Genomic DNA, 15,325 nt, shown 5'->3' with positions numbered 1-15,325 from the left:
ATATGTTCCTATCAGGTCAGATATTAGTTAAATAATATAAAAGTGAAACGGCTCCAACTTTAGTTCTTTTTATCCTGTTTCTGCTACTCCATGCTATAAGACTCCTATTTATTCCTTAACCGAACGAAAATCTGCTTTGTACAAAGTCCTGTGCCTGGTGCTCTCCATGCCTGATCTCATCACCTTCATCCTGTGAAGCAGGGGATATTTTCCCCAGTTTACAGATGAGGTTTCTGAGGTTTGGGACAGTCAGTCCTCTGTGCATATTGACTTGGCTGATACATCATTAGGTGCTCCTCTTTCTGTTTTAGACATCCTTCAGAATTCTAGAGGTGCTTTAGGTTTTTCTAGCTATAGTCCTGCAGCTATGCTTCAGGGATATGAGGCCATTTCTCATTCACAGAGCATGTTTTGTAGCCTCATGCCCCTTTTGGTGCATATTACTGTGTCATTCTCTAACATGTTTAGTTGTTTCTGAGTATAAATGAGATAAGTTGTTGATGACTGACATGATGTCCTGTGTGTTCATACAGGCTCCCTACACACCTTTTCTCACTGAATTGATGTACCAGAATCTAAAGGTGCTGATTGACCCTGTTTCTGTTCAGGACAAGGACACACTCAGCATCCACTACCTCATGCTGCCCCGTGTTCGGTAGGAATCAAATAGAAATAAGCCTCACCTGTGCCAAGGAGGGGAGACTTGCTCAGACATGTTGGGGAGAGGAGGCATTTCCCTGCTTCAGCTCCATCTGTGCCTTGCCTCCCACCCCAGCTGACATGAACTCCTCAGGCTGCAGGATGGGGCCCACTTTGGTACATGGTAGCAGGGATGCTTGGTGTGGAACCCCTTTGTAGAGCTGCAGCAGGTGGGGTGTGGGCATGACCCATGGGGGCCCCTTGGGGAGGTGCTGGGTGCTGAGCGGCAGGTACTGCACCGCCCTTCCCCCGGTGCTTCACTAGGAGGGCCTAGCCACCCTTCTCTAGCCTGACCCTCTTCCTCTTTTATGCATGCCTAGTACCTTCAATTTTCTCCTTTTAAATCTAATCTCTTTCATATTCCTACCTCTACCACTCAGAGAAGAATTGATTGACAGGAAAACAGAGAGTGCAATGTCTCAGATGCAGTCTGTGATTGAACTTGGAAGAGTGATCAGAGACCGAAAAACCATTCCCATAAAGGTTTGAAATTTTACTTCTATTTTACATGGCACAGACCTAAATAATTAAGTCTTTGGAATGCTTTCTTAATATAGAGAGCTTCCACCAATGGCCTTCTTCCTTTTCTGCAGTGAGAGTGTGAATGACTTAGTACTAGCCCAGCCTGACTAGTCTAGAGCTTGAGATTCAAATAAACATTTAATATTCCATTTTTCTTCAGTTTAGAGGACTGGCTCCTGAGTGAACTTTCCCCTCCCTTTTCCTCCTAGTATCCTTTGAAAGAAATCGTGGTTATCCATCAAGATCCAGAAGCTCTTAAAGATATCAAGTCTTTGGAGAAGTATATCATTGAGGTAAGGTAGATGATTTGTCTGTTTTTGGTACAGAAAGACTTAGAACATTATTTTGATGAAAAATCCTCAAAGTACATAATGACCGTATAATTTATTTTTATTAGTATATTCATAACAAATGTAATAATCCATGATATTTTACACTGTGTTTGGAATCAACATAAATTTGTTATAATTCTTTTAAAAATATTTCAAGATCAATGAATTTCTTTACCTATCATCTATCATCTTCATTCACTTCCCTGAAGTTCTCTTCTGTTCTGTTCTTCTCTGTTCTGTCCTTTCCTTCTCCTCCTTTTCCTTCTCCTTTACTTTACTTTTCTTTCGACAGAGTCTCTCACTCTGTCACCCAGGCTGGAGTGCAGTGGTGCCTTACCACAACCTCCACCTCCTGGGTTCAAGCAATTCTCCTGTCTCAGCCTCCCAAGTAGCTGGGATTACAGGCACTCACCACCACGCCCAGCTAACTTTTGTATTTTTAGTAGAGAATGGGGTTTTATCATGTTGGCCAGGCTAGTCTCAAACTCCTGACCTCAAGTGATCTGCCCGCCTCGGCCTCCCAAAGTGCTGGGATTACAGGCATGAGCCACTGTGCCTGGCCTTCTGAAGTACTTTTTGATAACTACCAAAGAAACTTTGTTCCTCCAAATTATGCAAGTGACAAGTGACCTCGCATGTAAAAGTCGAAGCACTAGCATAGTGAGCCTCTCTCCACCCCATCTCTCCCTGGAGTCTCACTTCCTGGCTACTTCATGATTTATTTAATTACTCTCCTGTTGTTTGAAGTTTAGGTTTCTGATTACAAACAAAAGCTATGTGTGTATATATATGCGTGTATCAGTGTGTGGATATTGGATAGATTCCAGAAGTGGAGTTTTGGGGTCAAAGTTTAGATTATAGTGTCAGTTGTTTTCCTAAACATTTTTATTCCATGATATTTTAAAACATCTTTATTCCATGATGTTTTAAAAACAAATATGTTTTACCTTATCTTCTTTGTGATGATACAAAACAAGTATTTTTTAAAATTTCATTGTTTATTCTTTTCACAGGTAATACTTAAAATCATTATTGTAGAAAATGTTAATTTCTATATTTGGTTTTCAGTTGCTTGAAAATTCCAGAGAATATTAGAAACCAAAAGTTAGATTGTAAATTCTGAAATTAGTATCTGTGGATATGCATAAAATATAATTTTTTTTTTTTTTTTGAGACAAGAGTCTCGCTCTGTCACCCAGGCTGGAGTGCAGTGATGTGATCTTGGCTCACTACAGCCTCCATCTCCTGGGCTCGGGTAATCCTCCCACCTCAGCCTCCCAAATGGCTGCAATTAGGCATAATAGTACAGGCTTTTGTAGAAATGGAGTTTCGCCATGTTGCCCGGGCTGGTCTCTAACTCCTGAGCTCAAGTGATCCTCTCACCTCAGCCTCCCGAAGTGCTAGGATTACAGGTTTTCACCACCACATCCAGCTGAAAATTTTAAAAATTAATTACTTCACTTAAAATGAGATTAATTAATGTAGCCAAATATCATGGCAAAACTAACCATTCCGTATTAATTGCTTCAAGCTATTGTTCTCATTTTCCCATCTGCTGCTGCACCATCACCATCCCTGCCACCTCAGTAATCCTCAGTAGCATGACGGAAGCATGAAGCGTTCTGTTTAACTGATCTTCCGCTTAGTTGAGAGTTAACCTTGTGGTTCTCTGAAATTGCTTGCACAGAGGTTACCTCTGAGGGCTGAAGTTTATATTTCTGGTTCTGGAGTCCTTTTTCTGTTAGGCTCAACTGTCTTGATAGATCTTCATAACAAGCATTTTCTTCTTACCATACAAGTCACTGCTTTTTAAACATATTTATAGAACTGTACAACCATACCACAGTTGTAGAACATTTTCATCATCCCAGAAAGAAACCCAGTATTCATTAGCATTCACACACCATTTTCCCCTCAATATCTGACCATTTCCCGGCATCCATGGACCTATTTGCTGTCTCTGGATTTGCCTTCTCTGAACATTTCATATAAGTGGAATCATACAATTTGTAATATTTATGTCTGGCATATTTCACCTAGCATAATGTTTCACATTAATTTGTGTAGTAGCATGTATGAGTGCTTTGGTCCTTCATATTGCCAAATATTCTATTGCATGTGTATGCCGCATTTTGTTTATCCATTCACAGTTGATGGACACTTGAGGTGTTCTTACTTTCTGGCTCTTAGGAATAATGCTACTCTGGACATATGTTTTTGTGTAACATATGTTTCCATTTCTCAGTTTTGTTTCCTCTTGTGCACTAACTGTAGGAATTGAATGTTCGAAAAGTTACACTGTCTACAGATAAAAACAAGTATGGCATTCGACTAAGGGCAGAACCAGATCACATGGTCCTGGGGAAGCGTCTGAAGGGAGCCTTTAAGGCAGTGATGACGTCCATCAAGCAGTTGAGCAATGAGGAACTGGAGCAATTCCAGAAGACTGGTAGGTGTCTACATAGGCAAGGGCACCATTCATGTCCTCAGGCTGAGGGGTATTTTTTAGGCTACTGTTTGACTTTTAATATCACTCACATCCTTTCCTTTTCTCTTTTGTTTTCTCTTTTCTTTTCTTCTCTTTTCTTCTCTTTCTTCTCTTTTCTCTCTTCTCTCCTCTTGACAGAATCTCACTCTGTCATCTAGCCTGGAGTGCAGTGGCACAATCTCAGCTCACTGCAACCTCTGCCTCCCATGTTCAGGTGATTCTCCTGCCTCAGCCTCCCAAGTAGCTGGGATTACCAAGAGATGAGAGCATAAGAGGAGAAAGTATTTGCCTATGCCTTTCCTGATACTGTTGACAGCTTGTGCACTATCACGCCTGGCTAATTGTTGTATTTTTAGTCGAAACAGGGTTTTGCCATGTTGGCCAGGCTGGTCTCTAACTCCTGACCCCAGGTGATCCACCCACCTTGGCCCCCCAAAGTGCTGGGATTACAGGTGTGCGTCACTGCGCCCGGCCATCCTTTTCTTAAATAAAACTTTCCTGTTGATAAAAATGTTTATTATAAATAATTCTTACTGTTTAGAAAGAAAACAGCTGGGCACACTTAGCCAGGTGTGGTAGTATGCGCCTGCCATCCCAGTTACTCTGGAGGCTGAAGTGGGAGGATCCCTGGAGCCTAGGATGATTTTCTCCTTACTCTCATGATGCTTGCTGACATTGAAGATTTGGGAAAATAATTATGGTTTTGATAATTATTATAAAGGGAAAGTGTAGGGTAATATAAAAACAGTGTGTGGGGTACCTAGCCAAATGATGGGATTAGGAAAGGGAAATCAGCCCCATCTTGCCACCCCTATACAGAGCATTTCAGGGTGCCCAGAAATTTGCGGCTCTGCCATGATTAGAGTCATACATGGTCTGAGTGTGGCTGTCTGACATCCTGTAACTATCCTAGGGCACAAGCTATTTATTTTTAGGGCTTCCTCTGAAGTTGAAGATCATAAGCTGGGAGATGTCTTGAGAAGAGAGATTTGAGGATTCATAAATCAGATGAGTGGCTAAGGAAATTGGGGGAACTGTCCCTAGGATTCCCCAAATATTTAGATAGGATTAATAAAACATAAGACATTAGCAGCTAAAACTCAAGTTACTACTAGTTACTAATCAACTCAAAATATTAAAATAACAGTGTTACGAGCCTTCAAGTCACAAATCTAAATTGTTTCGCCAGATAGCCAAAGCATCAAAAATTCCTGAGATAAACCTTATTTGAAATTGAAAGCCTAGTTTCTGAGTGGACTGTTCTGCACTGATGGAAAACAGGATCATCTTCAGAACACAGTGACAAAGTAAACATAAAAATGACACCCTGGTTCTCAGAGCCCAAGAAGGTCATCATCAGTGACGACAGTGGGCCTCCCTATCGGCAGGGGTGTTGTCATCAGCAGCTGTGCACATTTCTGCCTCCCTGGACAGGCGTGATGCTCAGTACTGTGCACGGCCTCCCTGGACAGGCGTGATGCTCAGTACTGTGCACGGCCTCCCTGGACAGGCGTGATGCTCAGTACTGCACACTGCCTGTCTCATTTTAGCCTCCCCACACCTTGCTCAGCAGGTACCAGAACACCATGTCATGCAACCAGCAAATAGTGGACCTAAGTTCACTTTCTCTGTAAAGACTGTGTTTTCTTCATTATGTCCTGCTGCTCTGTGTATGGTGAGCATTTGTTGCCTCTTGGTGCCTTCTCTTAGCTTTGTCATGTCTTTGGACCTGAGAATTTATATAAAACAGTAGATACTGGTGATGACTTAACTGTCTTCAAGGTAACATAGTGTAATCTAAAGAAAGTTTGTCCTATCTTGGCTACAACCATGACATGAGTCAGAGGGAAATGATCTCTTGAAGCCTCTGTGGCTTTGCTGTTGTGAAATTTTCATCAAAAAGGGGCATAATACATAGGTAGTGGGGCAGCTTGAAGAGGAGGGGAAGCTGATTAACAGTGTAGCGGCTTCTCCATAGGGACCATTGTTGTGGAAGGCCATGAACTGCATGATGAAGACATCCGCCTCATGTACACCTTTGATCAGGCCACAGGTGGGACTGCGCAGTTTGAAGCACACTCAGATGCTCAGGTATTTTTCTGTTTCCTAGAACATTTCTTTACCAAGAAATGAGAGCCTAAGAGGAGAAAGTATTTGCCTATTCCTTTCCTGATTGCATTGACAGCTTGTGTCAGGGTAAAAATAAACCAGTTACGTGGTTTAGATTGGCTTTGCTAAACTAATATATTATTATACCCTTAACATATGCATTTGTTTAATGAATACATAAGCATTTTGTGATTTCTACATGTAATTGTCCCAAGTGTGGGCTTACACAAAAATGAACCCTTTAAGACGAGTCAGTCAAGGACACCTGAAATTAAGCCAGTTCTTAGTATTCTACCTGGTAAGTTATCTGGTAGAAATAAGTACACAGAGGGCTACTATCCAGAAATTGGTATAGAGGGAAAGTGGTCAGGGAACACTCCTTGAAGAGAATATGCAGGCTGTTTTAGATTCCGGGGTCATTATTTTTTGCCATGTTGGAGAAGAGGCTATCGCTTTGCAGTCATGACCACACATCCCCAGTCAGCATAGTTGTTAAGATCTCACATGTGGGTTTGGGGATATTGCAGGGGTCCCTCTGTGCTTAGCATACCATGTGCAGGGGAAGGTAGAGCAGCACCTCCATAAAGGAAAGCCGAGCTGCTCAGTCCTTTACCCAGGCGCTTAAGTTAGATGTGTACAGAACTCTACATGGGAAGACAGTGGCAAGGAGTCGGAGGTATCATAGCTGGGAAAGAAGGCAGGGGAAGGCAAGAAGGGGGTTTCTAAACACTGACAGTGGGCAGTTCTTCCTTGTTACAGCAGATGTTAGGGGCCTGAAAAGTTGTCCACACTTACAAAAGTGTCATCATGTGATGTTTCTTGACATGGTTTACATGTTGTAGTGGCCCTGCACTGACTGGAGTTTTGAGTTTATCATCCATTTCATTACCTCTGATGCCTTTGTGAAGTGAGTCATTTCCTTTTTTTTTTTTTTTTGAAACAGAGTCTCACTCTGTTTCCCACGCTGGAGTGCAGTGGCGTGGTCTCGGATCACTACAACCTCCGCCTCCCAGGCACACGCTATTCTTCCGCCTCAGCCCCCCGAGTAGCTGGGACTACAGGCATCCGCCACCACACCCGGCTAACTTTTTTTATTTTTAGTAGAGACAGGGTTTCACCATGTTAGCCAGGATGGCCTCGACTTCCTGACCTCGTGATTCACCAGCCTTGGCCTCCCAAAGTGCTGGGATTACAGGCGTGAGCCATTGCGCCTGGCCGAGTCATTTCTTCTCTGTTTGCTCAAAGGTAAATGAGATGAGGCCTAATGTACAAGTCTTTTGTAGAGTGTATTTTACTCTGCAATGTGCTATGTAACAGAAGTGGTACTGTCATTATTGCTACATCATAATCAGCAACCTTCAGCATAGATGAGATAGAAACTTTAACCTTAGCAAAAATATGGCAGTTTAAGTCATAAAAAGTTTCGTGGTCCATCGTATAATTTGTTTTGAGTCATTCTGACAAACCTGAAGATCACAGGGGTCATGGTATAAGAAAGTCACTTGGAGTTGACTGCTCTGAGGCGTTTGATCCATTTTTTGTGGCCTGAAAAGCTGTGCTGCTCCAAGGGCTTCATGATTATTGATCTTACTTATTAGAAGAGTTGATACTATTTCTTAGATGGTCAAAAAGCAGAGTCATGTTAGGGGACTCTGATAAGAGGTGGTCCCAGGGCATCTCCTGTGAGCAGCGCCCTACAAAAAAAAGAAGAAACAAAAACCTGCACACCTTTCTCCAGAAATGGAGGACTAGCTGATTATGAAGAAGTACCTGAATGATAAACTAGATTAATTTTATTGCTTTTGCTCATTTGTGTGAAAGAATAGTGCTGCATTATAGACTCTCAAGATTTAAATAACATTTTGCTGAATTGGGAAGAAGTGTTTCTCCTTATTTGATTGTCATGGTGTGCACTGTTCATCCCCACAGGCTTTGGTCCTCTTAGATGTCACTCCTGACCAGTCAATGGTAGATGAAGGAATGGCTCGGGAAGTCATCAATCGCATACAGAAACTTCGCAAAAAGGTTAGTCAGTCAGTTAAGAACAAGCTACCGTTTTAGCTTTTTGTTTGTTTTGGTTGTTGGGGGAAGATAGGAGAGGCAGGTAGTACAAGCCATAGTGATCAGTGCATGACAGTCGCTAATCTATAGTCATTTGGAGTGCATTCTGCAGGAAAGGCACTCCTCTTCCTCTCCCCATGTGTTCACTCCCAAATTGTAGCTTTCAGCCAGCCTGTGCATTTTCCCATCCTTTTTTTATTTTTTATTTTTTGATCTCCGTTGGGCTTCTACAAAACAGCCCCTGTGGCTGGGGCAGAAGGTAATCAGAGGTGATAGTATCTTTGCAGAAGGGCAGAGGTGTAGTCAGCATAGACAGGCTTCTAGCTTAGGGGAGGTTCCCGGATCTGGACAGAGTTGCGTAGTTTTTCCTTATTAGAGAGCTGAGGAATATGCACAGAGCTCATCCTGGAGAGCAGAGGGGCTGGAAAGCCCCTGCTAGTGAGAGAATCATGAATTTCTTGCCCTGCAGAGGGCAGTGACAGCTACCATACAGCTTTTTTCCCAGACAGTTCAGGGTCTGAGGAAGCTGTTCCAGCAGGTAAGTGGGTGCTTATGATCTCTGAATCAGTTCAGAGCTTTGTAAGTGGGTTCTAAATTATTTCTTGGTTTCAACATTCATGAGGTACTGATTGTGCTAGGAAAAGAAACATGCCCTGTCCCCAAAGGGTGGTGAAAAGGACACAAAGCTAATCGTATACTGCAATGCAGTTAGTCTTACAGATCACCCAGCAGGCAGGGAAGGGTGACTGCCCTTCTGTGATGATTCAGCATGGGATCCATAGCCCTTGTTCTACAGTACCTTCCTTCAGTTCTGATTAATAGAATGTACTTCCCTTTTAAGATTTTCTGTGTGTGCTTTCAGTGCAGTCTGGTTCCAACTGATGAAATCACAGTGTACTATAAAGCGAAGTCGGAAGGAAGATATCTGAATAATGTTATTGAAAGCCACACAGAGTTCATATTTGCCACCATAAAAGCTCCCTTGAAACCCTATCCAGTTTCTCCATCAGATAAAGTCCTTATTCAAGAAAAAACACAGGTGAGTCCTGAGCTCCATTGAACTGCTAAAGAGTTTATATTAGGTTTGACTTGACGTGCTCATGTGCTGATATTCTGTCCCACAGTAGAGATTGGCACAGCTCTCAGTCGTGAAGTATTGCTCTGGACAGTAGTGGGGAGAGTCAGAGAGTGGAAGCCCAGAAAAGATGGAGCAGGGAAGGAAGACAGAACTGTTTTCACAACAGTTCTCTTGAGGAACGTAGCCAGGAGGGTACATGAGCTTTGCCTGGAAATAAAATGGCTATGTGAGCCTGTTTTTTCTAAAACTAGGAAAGGCAGTGTGTGGATTCTGGTAATTATCATTAAAAGTAAACAGCAATTGGCTTGAGAAACATTTAACTCTTCTGGTAGTGGGTTCTCCATAAAAGTACAGTACCAAAAAAGAAAAATCACAGTAGCATTTCTGTTGTTACATCTAGGAATTTTAGATATACTTATGAAAGTATGATATTAAAGGTAGGGAAGATACTGGCTTATAACTTAGAAGTAGATCATTTAGGCTGGGCACAGTGGCTCACACCTGTAATCCCAGTTCTTCGGGAGGCCAAGTTGGGCAGATCGCTTGAGGTCAAGAGTGCGAGACCAGCCTGGGTGAAAGATGGTGAAACCCCATCTCTACTAAAAATGCAAAAATTAGCTGGGCATGGTGGTGCATGCCTGTATTCCCAGCTACTCGGGAGGCTGAGGCAGAAGAATCACTTGAACACAGGAGGTGGGGGTTGCAGTGAGCCGAGATCGCATCACTGCGCTCCAGCCTGGGTGACAGAGCAAGACCCTGACTCAAAAAAAAAAAAAAAAAAAAAAAAAGTTGATCATTTAAAGTGTATCTCAGTCACTTATTTAATCATTTTCTCCTGTCTCATTCTATGAGACAAGCAGGACAAGACAAGGAGGGGCTGACGGTGGCTGTTTATTTTTTCAGTGAGACGAGTTGCAGAGTAGTTTCATTTTCTATTTTGCATATTGTGTAATTATTTGACTTGGTTTAGTGAGCATATATTTTTAAGAGACCAGGATAAAAAGAGAAGAAAAATGGGATATAAATTGTAGCTTTTGATACTTTGAGTAATGAGATTGAATATGTTATGAGTTGTATACAGCTCTTGTTGTTACTGAGAAGTCACTGTGTCACGTGATGGTGTGGCACATTGCAGTCAGATGTCACAGTTACTCAGTCATATGTTCTCATGTGCTTAGTTGAAGGGATCTGAACTGGAAATTACACTCACCAGAGGATCTTCCCTTCCTGGTCCTGCTTGTGCATATGTCAATCTTAACATTTGTGCAAATGGCAGTGAACAAGGTAAGAGTAAATTCCATAATTTGTATGACTTTTTTTTAGTTATATTTATGGATGTGAAAAAACAACCCAAAAAACTTATGGATGTTTTTAAGGGAATTGGAAGAATTATTTAATCATATTTAATAGGTAACTTTTTCTTCTTAATTGTCATCAAAATGAATTCACTAGGCGAGATGCAGTGGCTCATGCCTGTAATCCTACCACTTGTGGAAGCCAAGGTGAGAGGATTGCTTGAGGCCAAGAGTTCAACACTAACCTGGCCAACATAATAAGACCCTGCCTCAATTTAAAAAAAAAAACAGCCAGGCGCGGTGGCTCTCACCTGTAATCCCAGCACTTTGGAAGGCCGAGGCGAGTGGATTACTCAGGAGTTCAAGACCTGATCAACATGGTGAAACCCCGTCTCTACTAAAAATACAAAAATTAGCCAGACATGGTGGCAGGTACCTGTAATCCCAGCTACTCGAGAGGCTAAAGCATGAGAATTTCTTGAACCTGGGAGGTGGAGGTTGCAGTGAGCTGAGATCACACCATTGCACTCCAGCCTGGGTGACAAAGCAAGACTTGTCTCACCAAAGAAAAAAGAAAGAAAAAGAAAAATGAATCCACTAAAGTAAATGATTGGACTTACGCTTGTGGAAGCATGAAGCAGATATAGTTTTCCCTATTCCTCCTGCTAAATACATCTAAACAGCCTGGACAGTATAGATAAAAACAAGCAGAAGAAGACTCACAGATGTAAGGAAGAAAGCAGACCAGCTGAGGACCTTGTAAGCAACTGACCTAAAAGTAGTAAGTTCTGGGTTTTCTTTTCTGCCTCTTATACTCAAACTTGGAACTTAAGAAGCTGGCAACCTGGAAGTGTCAAGTACAGACCCAAAAAAGCCTCAACAAAAATTCTGCTCCCTTGACAAAGGATCAAGAGATGGGCAGCCTAGCAAGACAGAAAATTTTGAAACAGTAACTGCTCTACTCTAGCCAGATACCATAGAAAAAACTATGGCCCTACCACCACCCACATCAGCCAAGGCCAAGTGGGGAGCCTGGACTTCACCCTTGCCAAGCTGAGGACCCCTCCCCTGTCACAGGGGTATCAGAGAAGACAAAGTAGAGAGCTAGGACTTTCATTCTAGTGGGGGGCAGCAATGAGCCCCTCTGCCTGGCGGCATCAGTGGAGGCCACATGGAAAGCCTAGATTTCCATCCCTTCTGGGCAGTAACAAGGCATCCCTCCCATTTACAAATGCGTGGCAGCAATGAGGCCACATACCACCAGCACCTCCTCTGCAGTGTCAGTTAAGGTATGTGTGAAACAGTTAAGGGCGTGGTGGCGGCGCCTGTAATCTCAGCTACTCAGGAGGCTGAGACAGGAGAATCGCTTGAACCCGGGAGGCGGAGGTTGCATTGAGCCAAGATCGCGCTCCTGTACTCCAGACTGGGTGACAGAGTGAGACTCTGTCTCAGAAAAACAAACAGAACAAATCAAAGATTGGCAGGTTGTTAAAAACACACTCGCCAAGTATATGCTGTCTATGAGAAACTTCAAATATAATGATACAGGTGAGTTGAAAGTAAAAGGGTAGAAAAATACTATGCAAACATTAATCAAAAGAAGCAGGAATGGTCATGTTTGTATTAGATGAAACAGACTTCAGAGCAAAGAAAATTACCAGGGGCATTAAATAATGATAGAAGTGTCAGTACACAAAGAAAACAGTGATCCTAAATTTATATGCATCTAACAAAAGAGCTACAAAATATATGAAATAAAAAGATACAGACATTAAAGGAGAAATAGACAAATCTGTAACTATAGTTGGAGACTTCAGCGTACGTTTTTCAGTAATCACCTCACCCAAAAATAGCAGAATATAAATTATAAAATATAAATTATTTTCGAGCTCTCACAGAACTTTGCTAAGATACATTGTAACCTGGGCCATAAAACAAACCCCAACCAATTAATACAGTTGAAACCAGAGTGTGTTCTCTGACCACAGTAGAATCAAACTATTAATTAGTAATAGAATAATAAAAGGAAAATCTCCACATTCTTAAAAATAAACAACATACTTTTAAATTATCCATGATTAGGGAAAAAGTCTCAAGAGGAAAAGAAACATAGAACTGAGTGAAAAGGAAAATACGACATCAAAATATGTGGAATGTGGCTAAAGTGGTCCTGAGACGGAAATCTGTTGCACTAAGAACTGAAAGAAAGATGGTTTTAAATCATAACTTAAGGTCTAAACTCAAGAAACTAGATAGGAAAAAAAGCAAAATAAATGCAAAGTAAGAAGAAGGAAAAACATAAAAATAAGAGAAGAAATCAGTGCAATTGAAAACAAACGATAGAGAACATTAATGATATAAAAATCTGGTTCTTACCAAAAAATTCAGCAAAATTAATAAACCTCTAGTCAGACTAATAAAGAAAAAAGAAGACACAGTTGCATATCAGGAATAAAAAGAATTATCAATACAGATTACCAGAATCAAGAAGATAATGCAAATACTGTGAATAATCTCCATATGTAAGTTTGACAACTTGGATACCTGTCACCCAGGCTGGAGTGCAGTGATGCAAACTCAGCTCACTGCAACCTCCACCTCCTGGGTTCAAGTGATTCTCACGCCTCAGCCTCCCGAGTAGCTGGGATTACAGGTATGCCACACCATGCCCGACAAATTTTTGTGCTTTTGGTAAAGGTGGGGTTTCACCCTGTTGGCCAGGCTGATCTCAAATTCCTGGCCCCAAGTGATCTGGCCCTCCTTGGCCTCCCAAAGTTCTGGGATTACAGGCATGAGCCACTGTTCCTGGCCTGAAGTGAACCTTGTTTTAAAAAGCACAAACTACTACAACTCACACAATATGAAATAGATAATTTTAATGGCCCTGTTAAGGAGACTGAATTCGTAATTTAAAATCTCTGAACTAATCTCCAGGCCCAGTTTCACTGGAGAATTCTTACCAGAATTAATACCAGTTCTATACAGACTCTTCCAGAAAATAGAAGAGGAAGGAACAGTTCACTCATTTTATGTGGTTATTAACCTGCTACCAAAACCAAATAGAGACAATATTAAGAGAAAAGATAGACCGGGTACGGTGGCTTATGCCTGTAATTCCAGCACTTCGGGAGGCTGAGGCGGGTGGATCACCTGAGGTCAGGAGTTGGAGACCAGCCTGGCCAACATGGTGAAACACCATCTCTACTAAAAACACAAAAATTAGCTGAACCTGGTAGCGGGCGCCTGTAATCTCAGCCTACTCAGGAGGCTGAGGCAGGAGAATGGCTGGAACCCAGGAGGCAGAGGTTGCTGTGAGCCGAGATCGTGCCATTGCACTCCAGCCCAGGCCAACAACACTGAGACTCCATCTCAAAAAAGAAAAAAAAAAGATAGAAAACAGATATTCCTCATGAATATAAATTAATTCAGCTATATATACAAAGAATTATGCACCATCACCAAGTAGGATTTATTCCAGGGATGCAAGGCTGGCTCAGTATTTAAAAATCAATGTAGGCCGGGCGCGGTGGCTCAAGCCTGTAATCCCAGCACTTTGGGAGGCCAAGACGGGAGGATCACGAGGTCAGGAGATCGAGACCATCCTGGCTAACACGATGAAACCCCGTCTCTACTAAAAAATACAAAAAAATAGCCGGGCGAGGTGGCAGGCGCCTATAGTCCCAGCTACTCGGGAGGCTGAGGCAGGAGAATGGCGTAAACCCAGGAGGTGGAGCTTGCAGTGAGCTGATATTCGGCCACTGCACTCCAGCCTGGGCAACAGAGCGAGACTCCGTCTCAAAAAATAAAATAAAATAAAATAAAATAAAATAAAAATCAATGTAGCCTGGGTGCGGTGACTCACGCCTGTAATGCCAGCACTTTGGTAGGCTGAGGCGGGCAGATCACAAGGTCAGGAGTTCAAGACCAGCCTGACCAACATGGTGAAACCCCGTCTCTACTAAAAAGACAAAAATTAGCCAGGCATGATGGCACACGCCTGTAATCCCAGCTACTCAGGAGGCTGAGGCAGGAGAGTCGCTTGAACCCGGGAGGCAGAGGTTGCAGTGAGCCAAGATCGCACCACTGTACTCCAGCCTGAGTGACAGAGACTCTATCTCAAAAAAAAAAAAAAAATCAATGTAATTATCATATTATCAGACTAAAAGATTACATGACTGTAGCAGTTGATTCAGAAAAAGCATTTGATCAAATTCAACACCCATTCATGATGAAAATCCTCACAAAAATAGGAAGAGAAGAGAATTTTGTAGACTGGATAATGAGCATTTTGCAAAAATCCTACAGCTACCATTCTACCTAATGGGGAAAGCGTGAATTCTTTCTACCTAAAATCAGTAACAAGGCAATCACAACTCATATTCGACATTGTACTGGAAGTTCTAGCCAGTGGACCATGGCAAGAAAAGGAAATAAAAGTCATGCAGATAAAGGAATAAAGCTTCCTCTATAGAAAATCATAAGGAGTGTACATACAAACACCTAAAAAAATAGACCAGGCTTGGTGGCTCGCGCCTGTAATCCCAACACTTTGGGATCTGAGGCAGGTGGATCACCTGAGGTCAGGAGTTCAAGACCAGCCTGGCCAACATGGTGAAACCCCGTCAAAAAAATACAAAACATTAGGCATGGTGGTGGTCATCTGTAGTCCCAGCTACTCAGGAGGCTGAGGCAGGAGAATCACTTGAACCTGGGAGGCGGAGGTTGCAGTGAGCCGAGATCG

The 15,325-nt window shown here is 42.3% G+C and overlaps 1 protein-coding gene across 2 annotated transcripts in view; it reads left to right on the top strand.

Moving 5' to 3' along the window:
• Positions 1–15,325, top strand: part of IARS1 (isoleucyl-tRNA synthetase 1) — a 75,535-nt gene that overhangs the window by 43,262 nt on the left and 16,948 nt on the right. For both annotated transcript variants that reach the window (XM_050761536.1, XM_050761537.1), the window contains exons 23-30: positions 534–655; positions 1,080–1,182; positions 1,431–1,514; positions 3,828–4,002; positions 6,020–6,132; positions 8,080–8,175; positions 9,074–9,250; positions 10,468–10,573. In XM_050761536.1, coding sequence (XP_050617493.1) covers positions 534–655; positions 1,080–1,182; positions 1,431–1,514; positions 3,828–4,002; positions 6,020–6,132; positions 8,080–8,175; positions 9,074–9,250; positions 10,468–10,573 — 976 coding nt within the window. The remainder of the gene's footprint in view (positions 1–533; positions 656–1,079; positions 1,183–1,430; positions 1,515–3,827; positions 4,003–6,019; positions 6,133–8,079; positions 8,176–9,073; positions 9,251–10,467; positions 10,574–15,325) is intronic.

The sequence above is a fragment of the Macaca thibetana genome, chromosome 15, assembly GCF_024542745.1.
Source record: "Macaca thibetana thibetana isolate TM-01 chromosome 15, ASM2454274v1, whole genome shotgun sequence".
Classification (NCBI taxonomy): Eukaryota; Metazoa; Chordata; class Mammalia; order Primates; family Cercopithecidae; genus Macaca; species Macaca thibetana.
The sequence above is the reverse complement of the archived record's forward strand: the minus strand, read 5'-3'. Positions and strand labels throughout refer to the sequence as shown.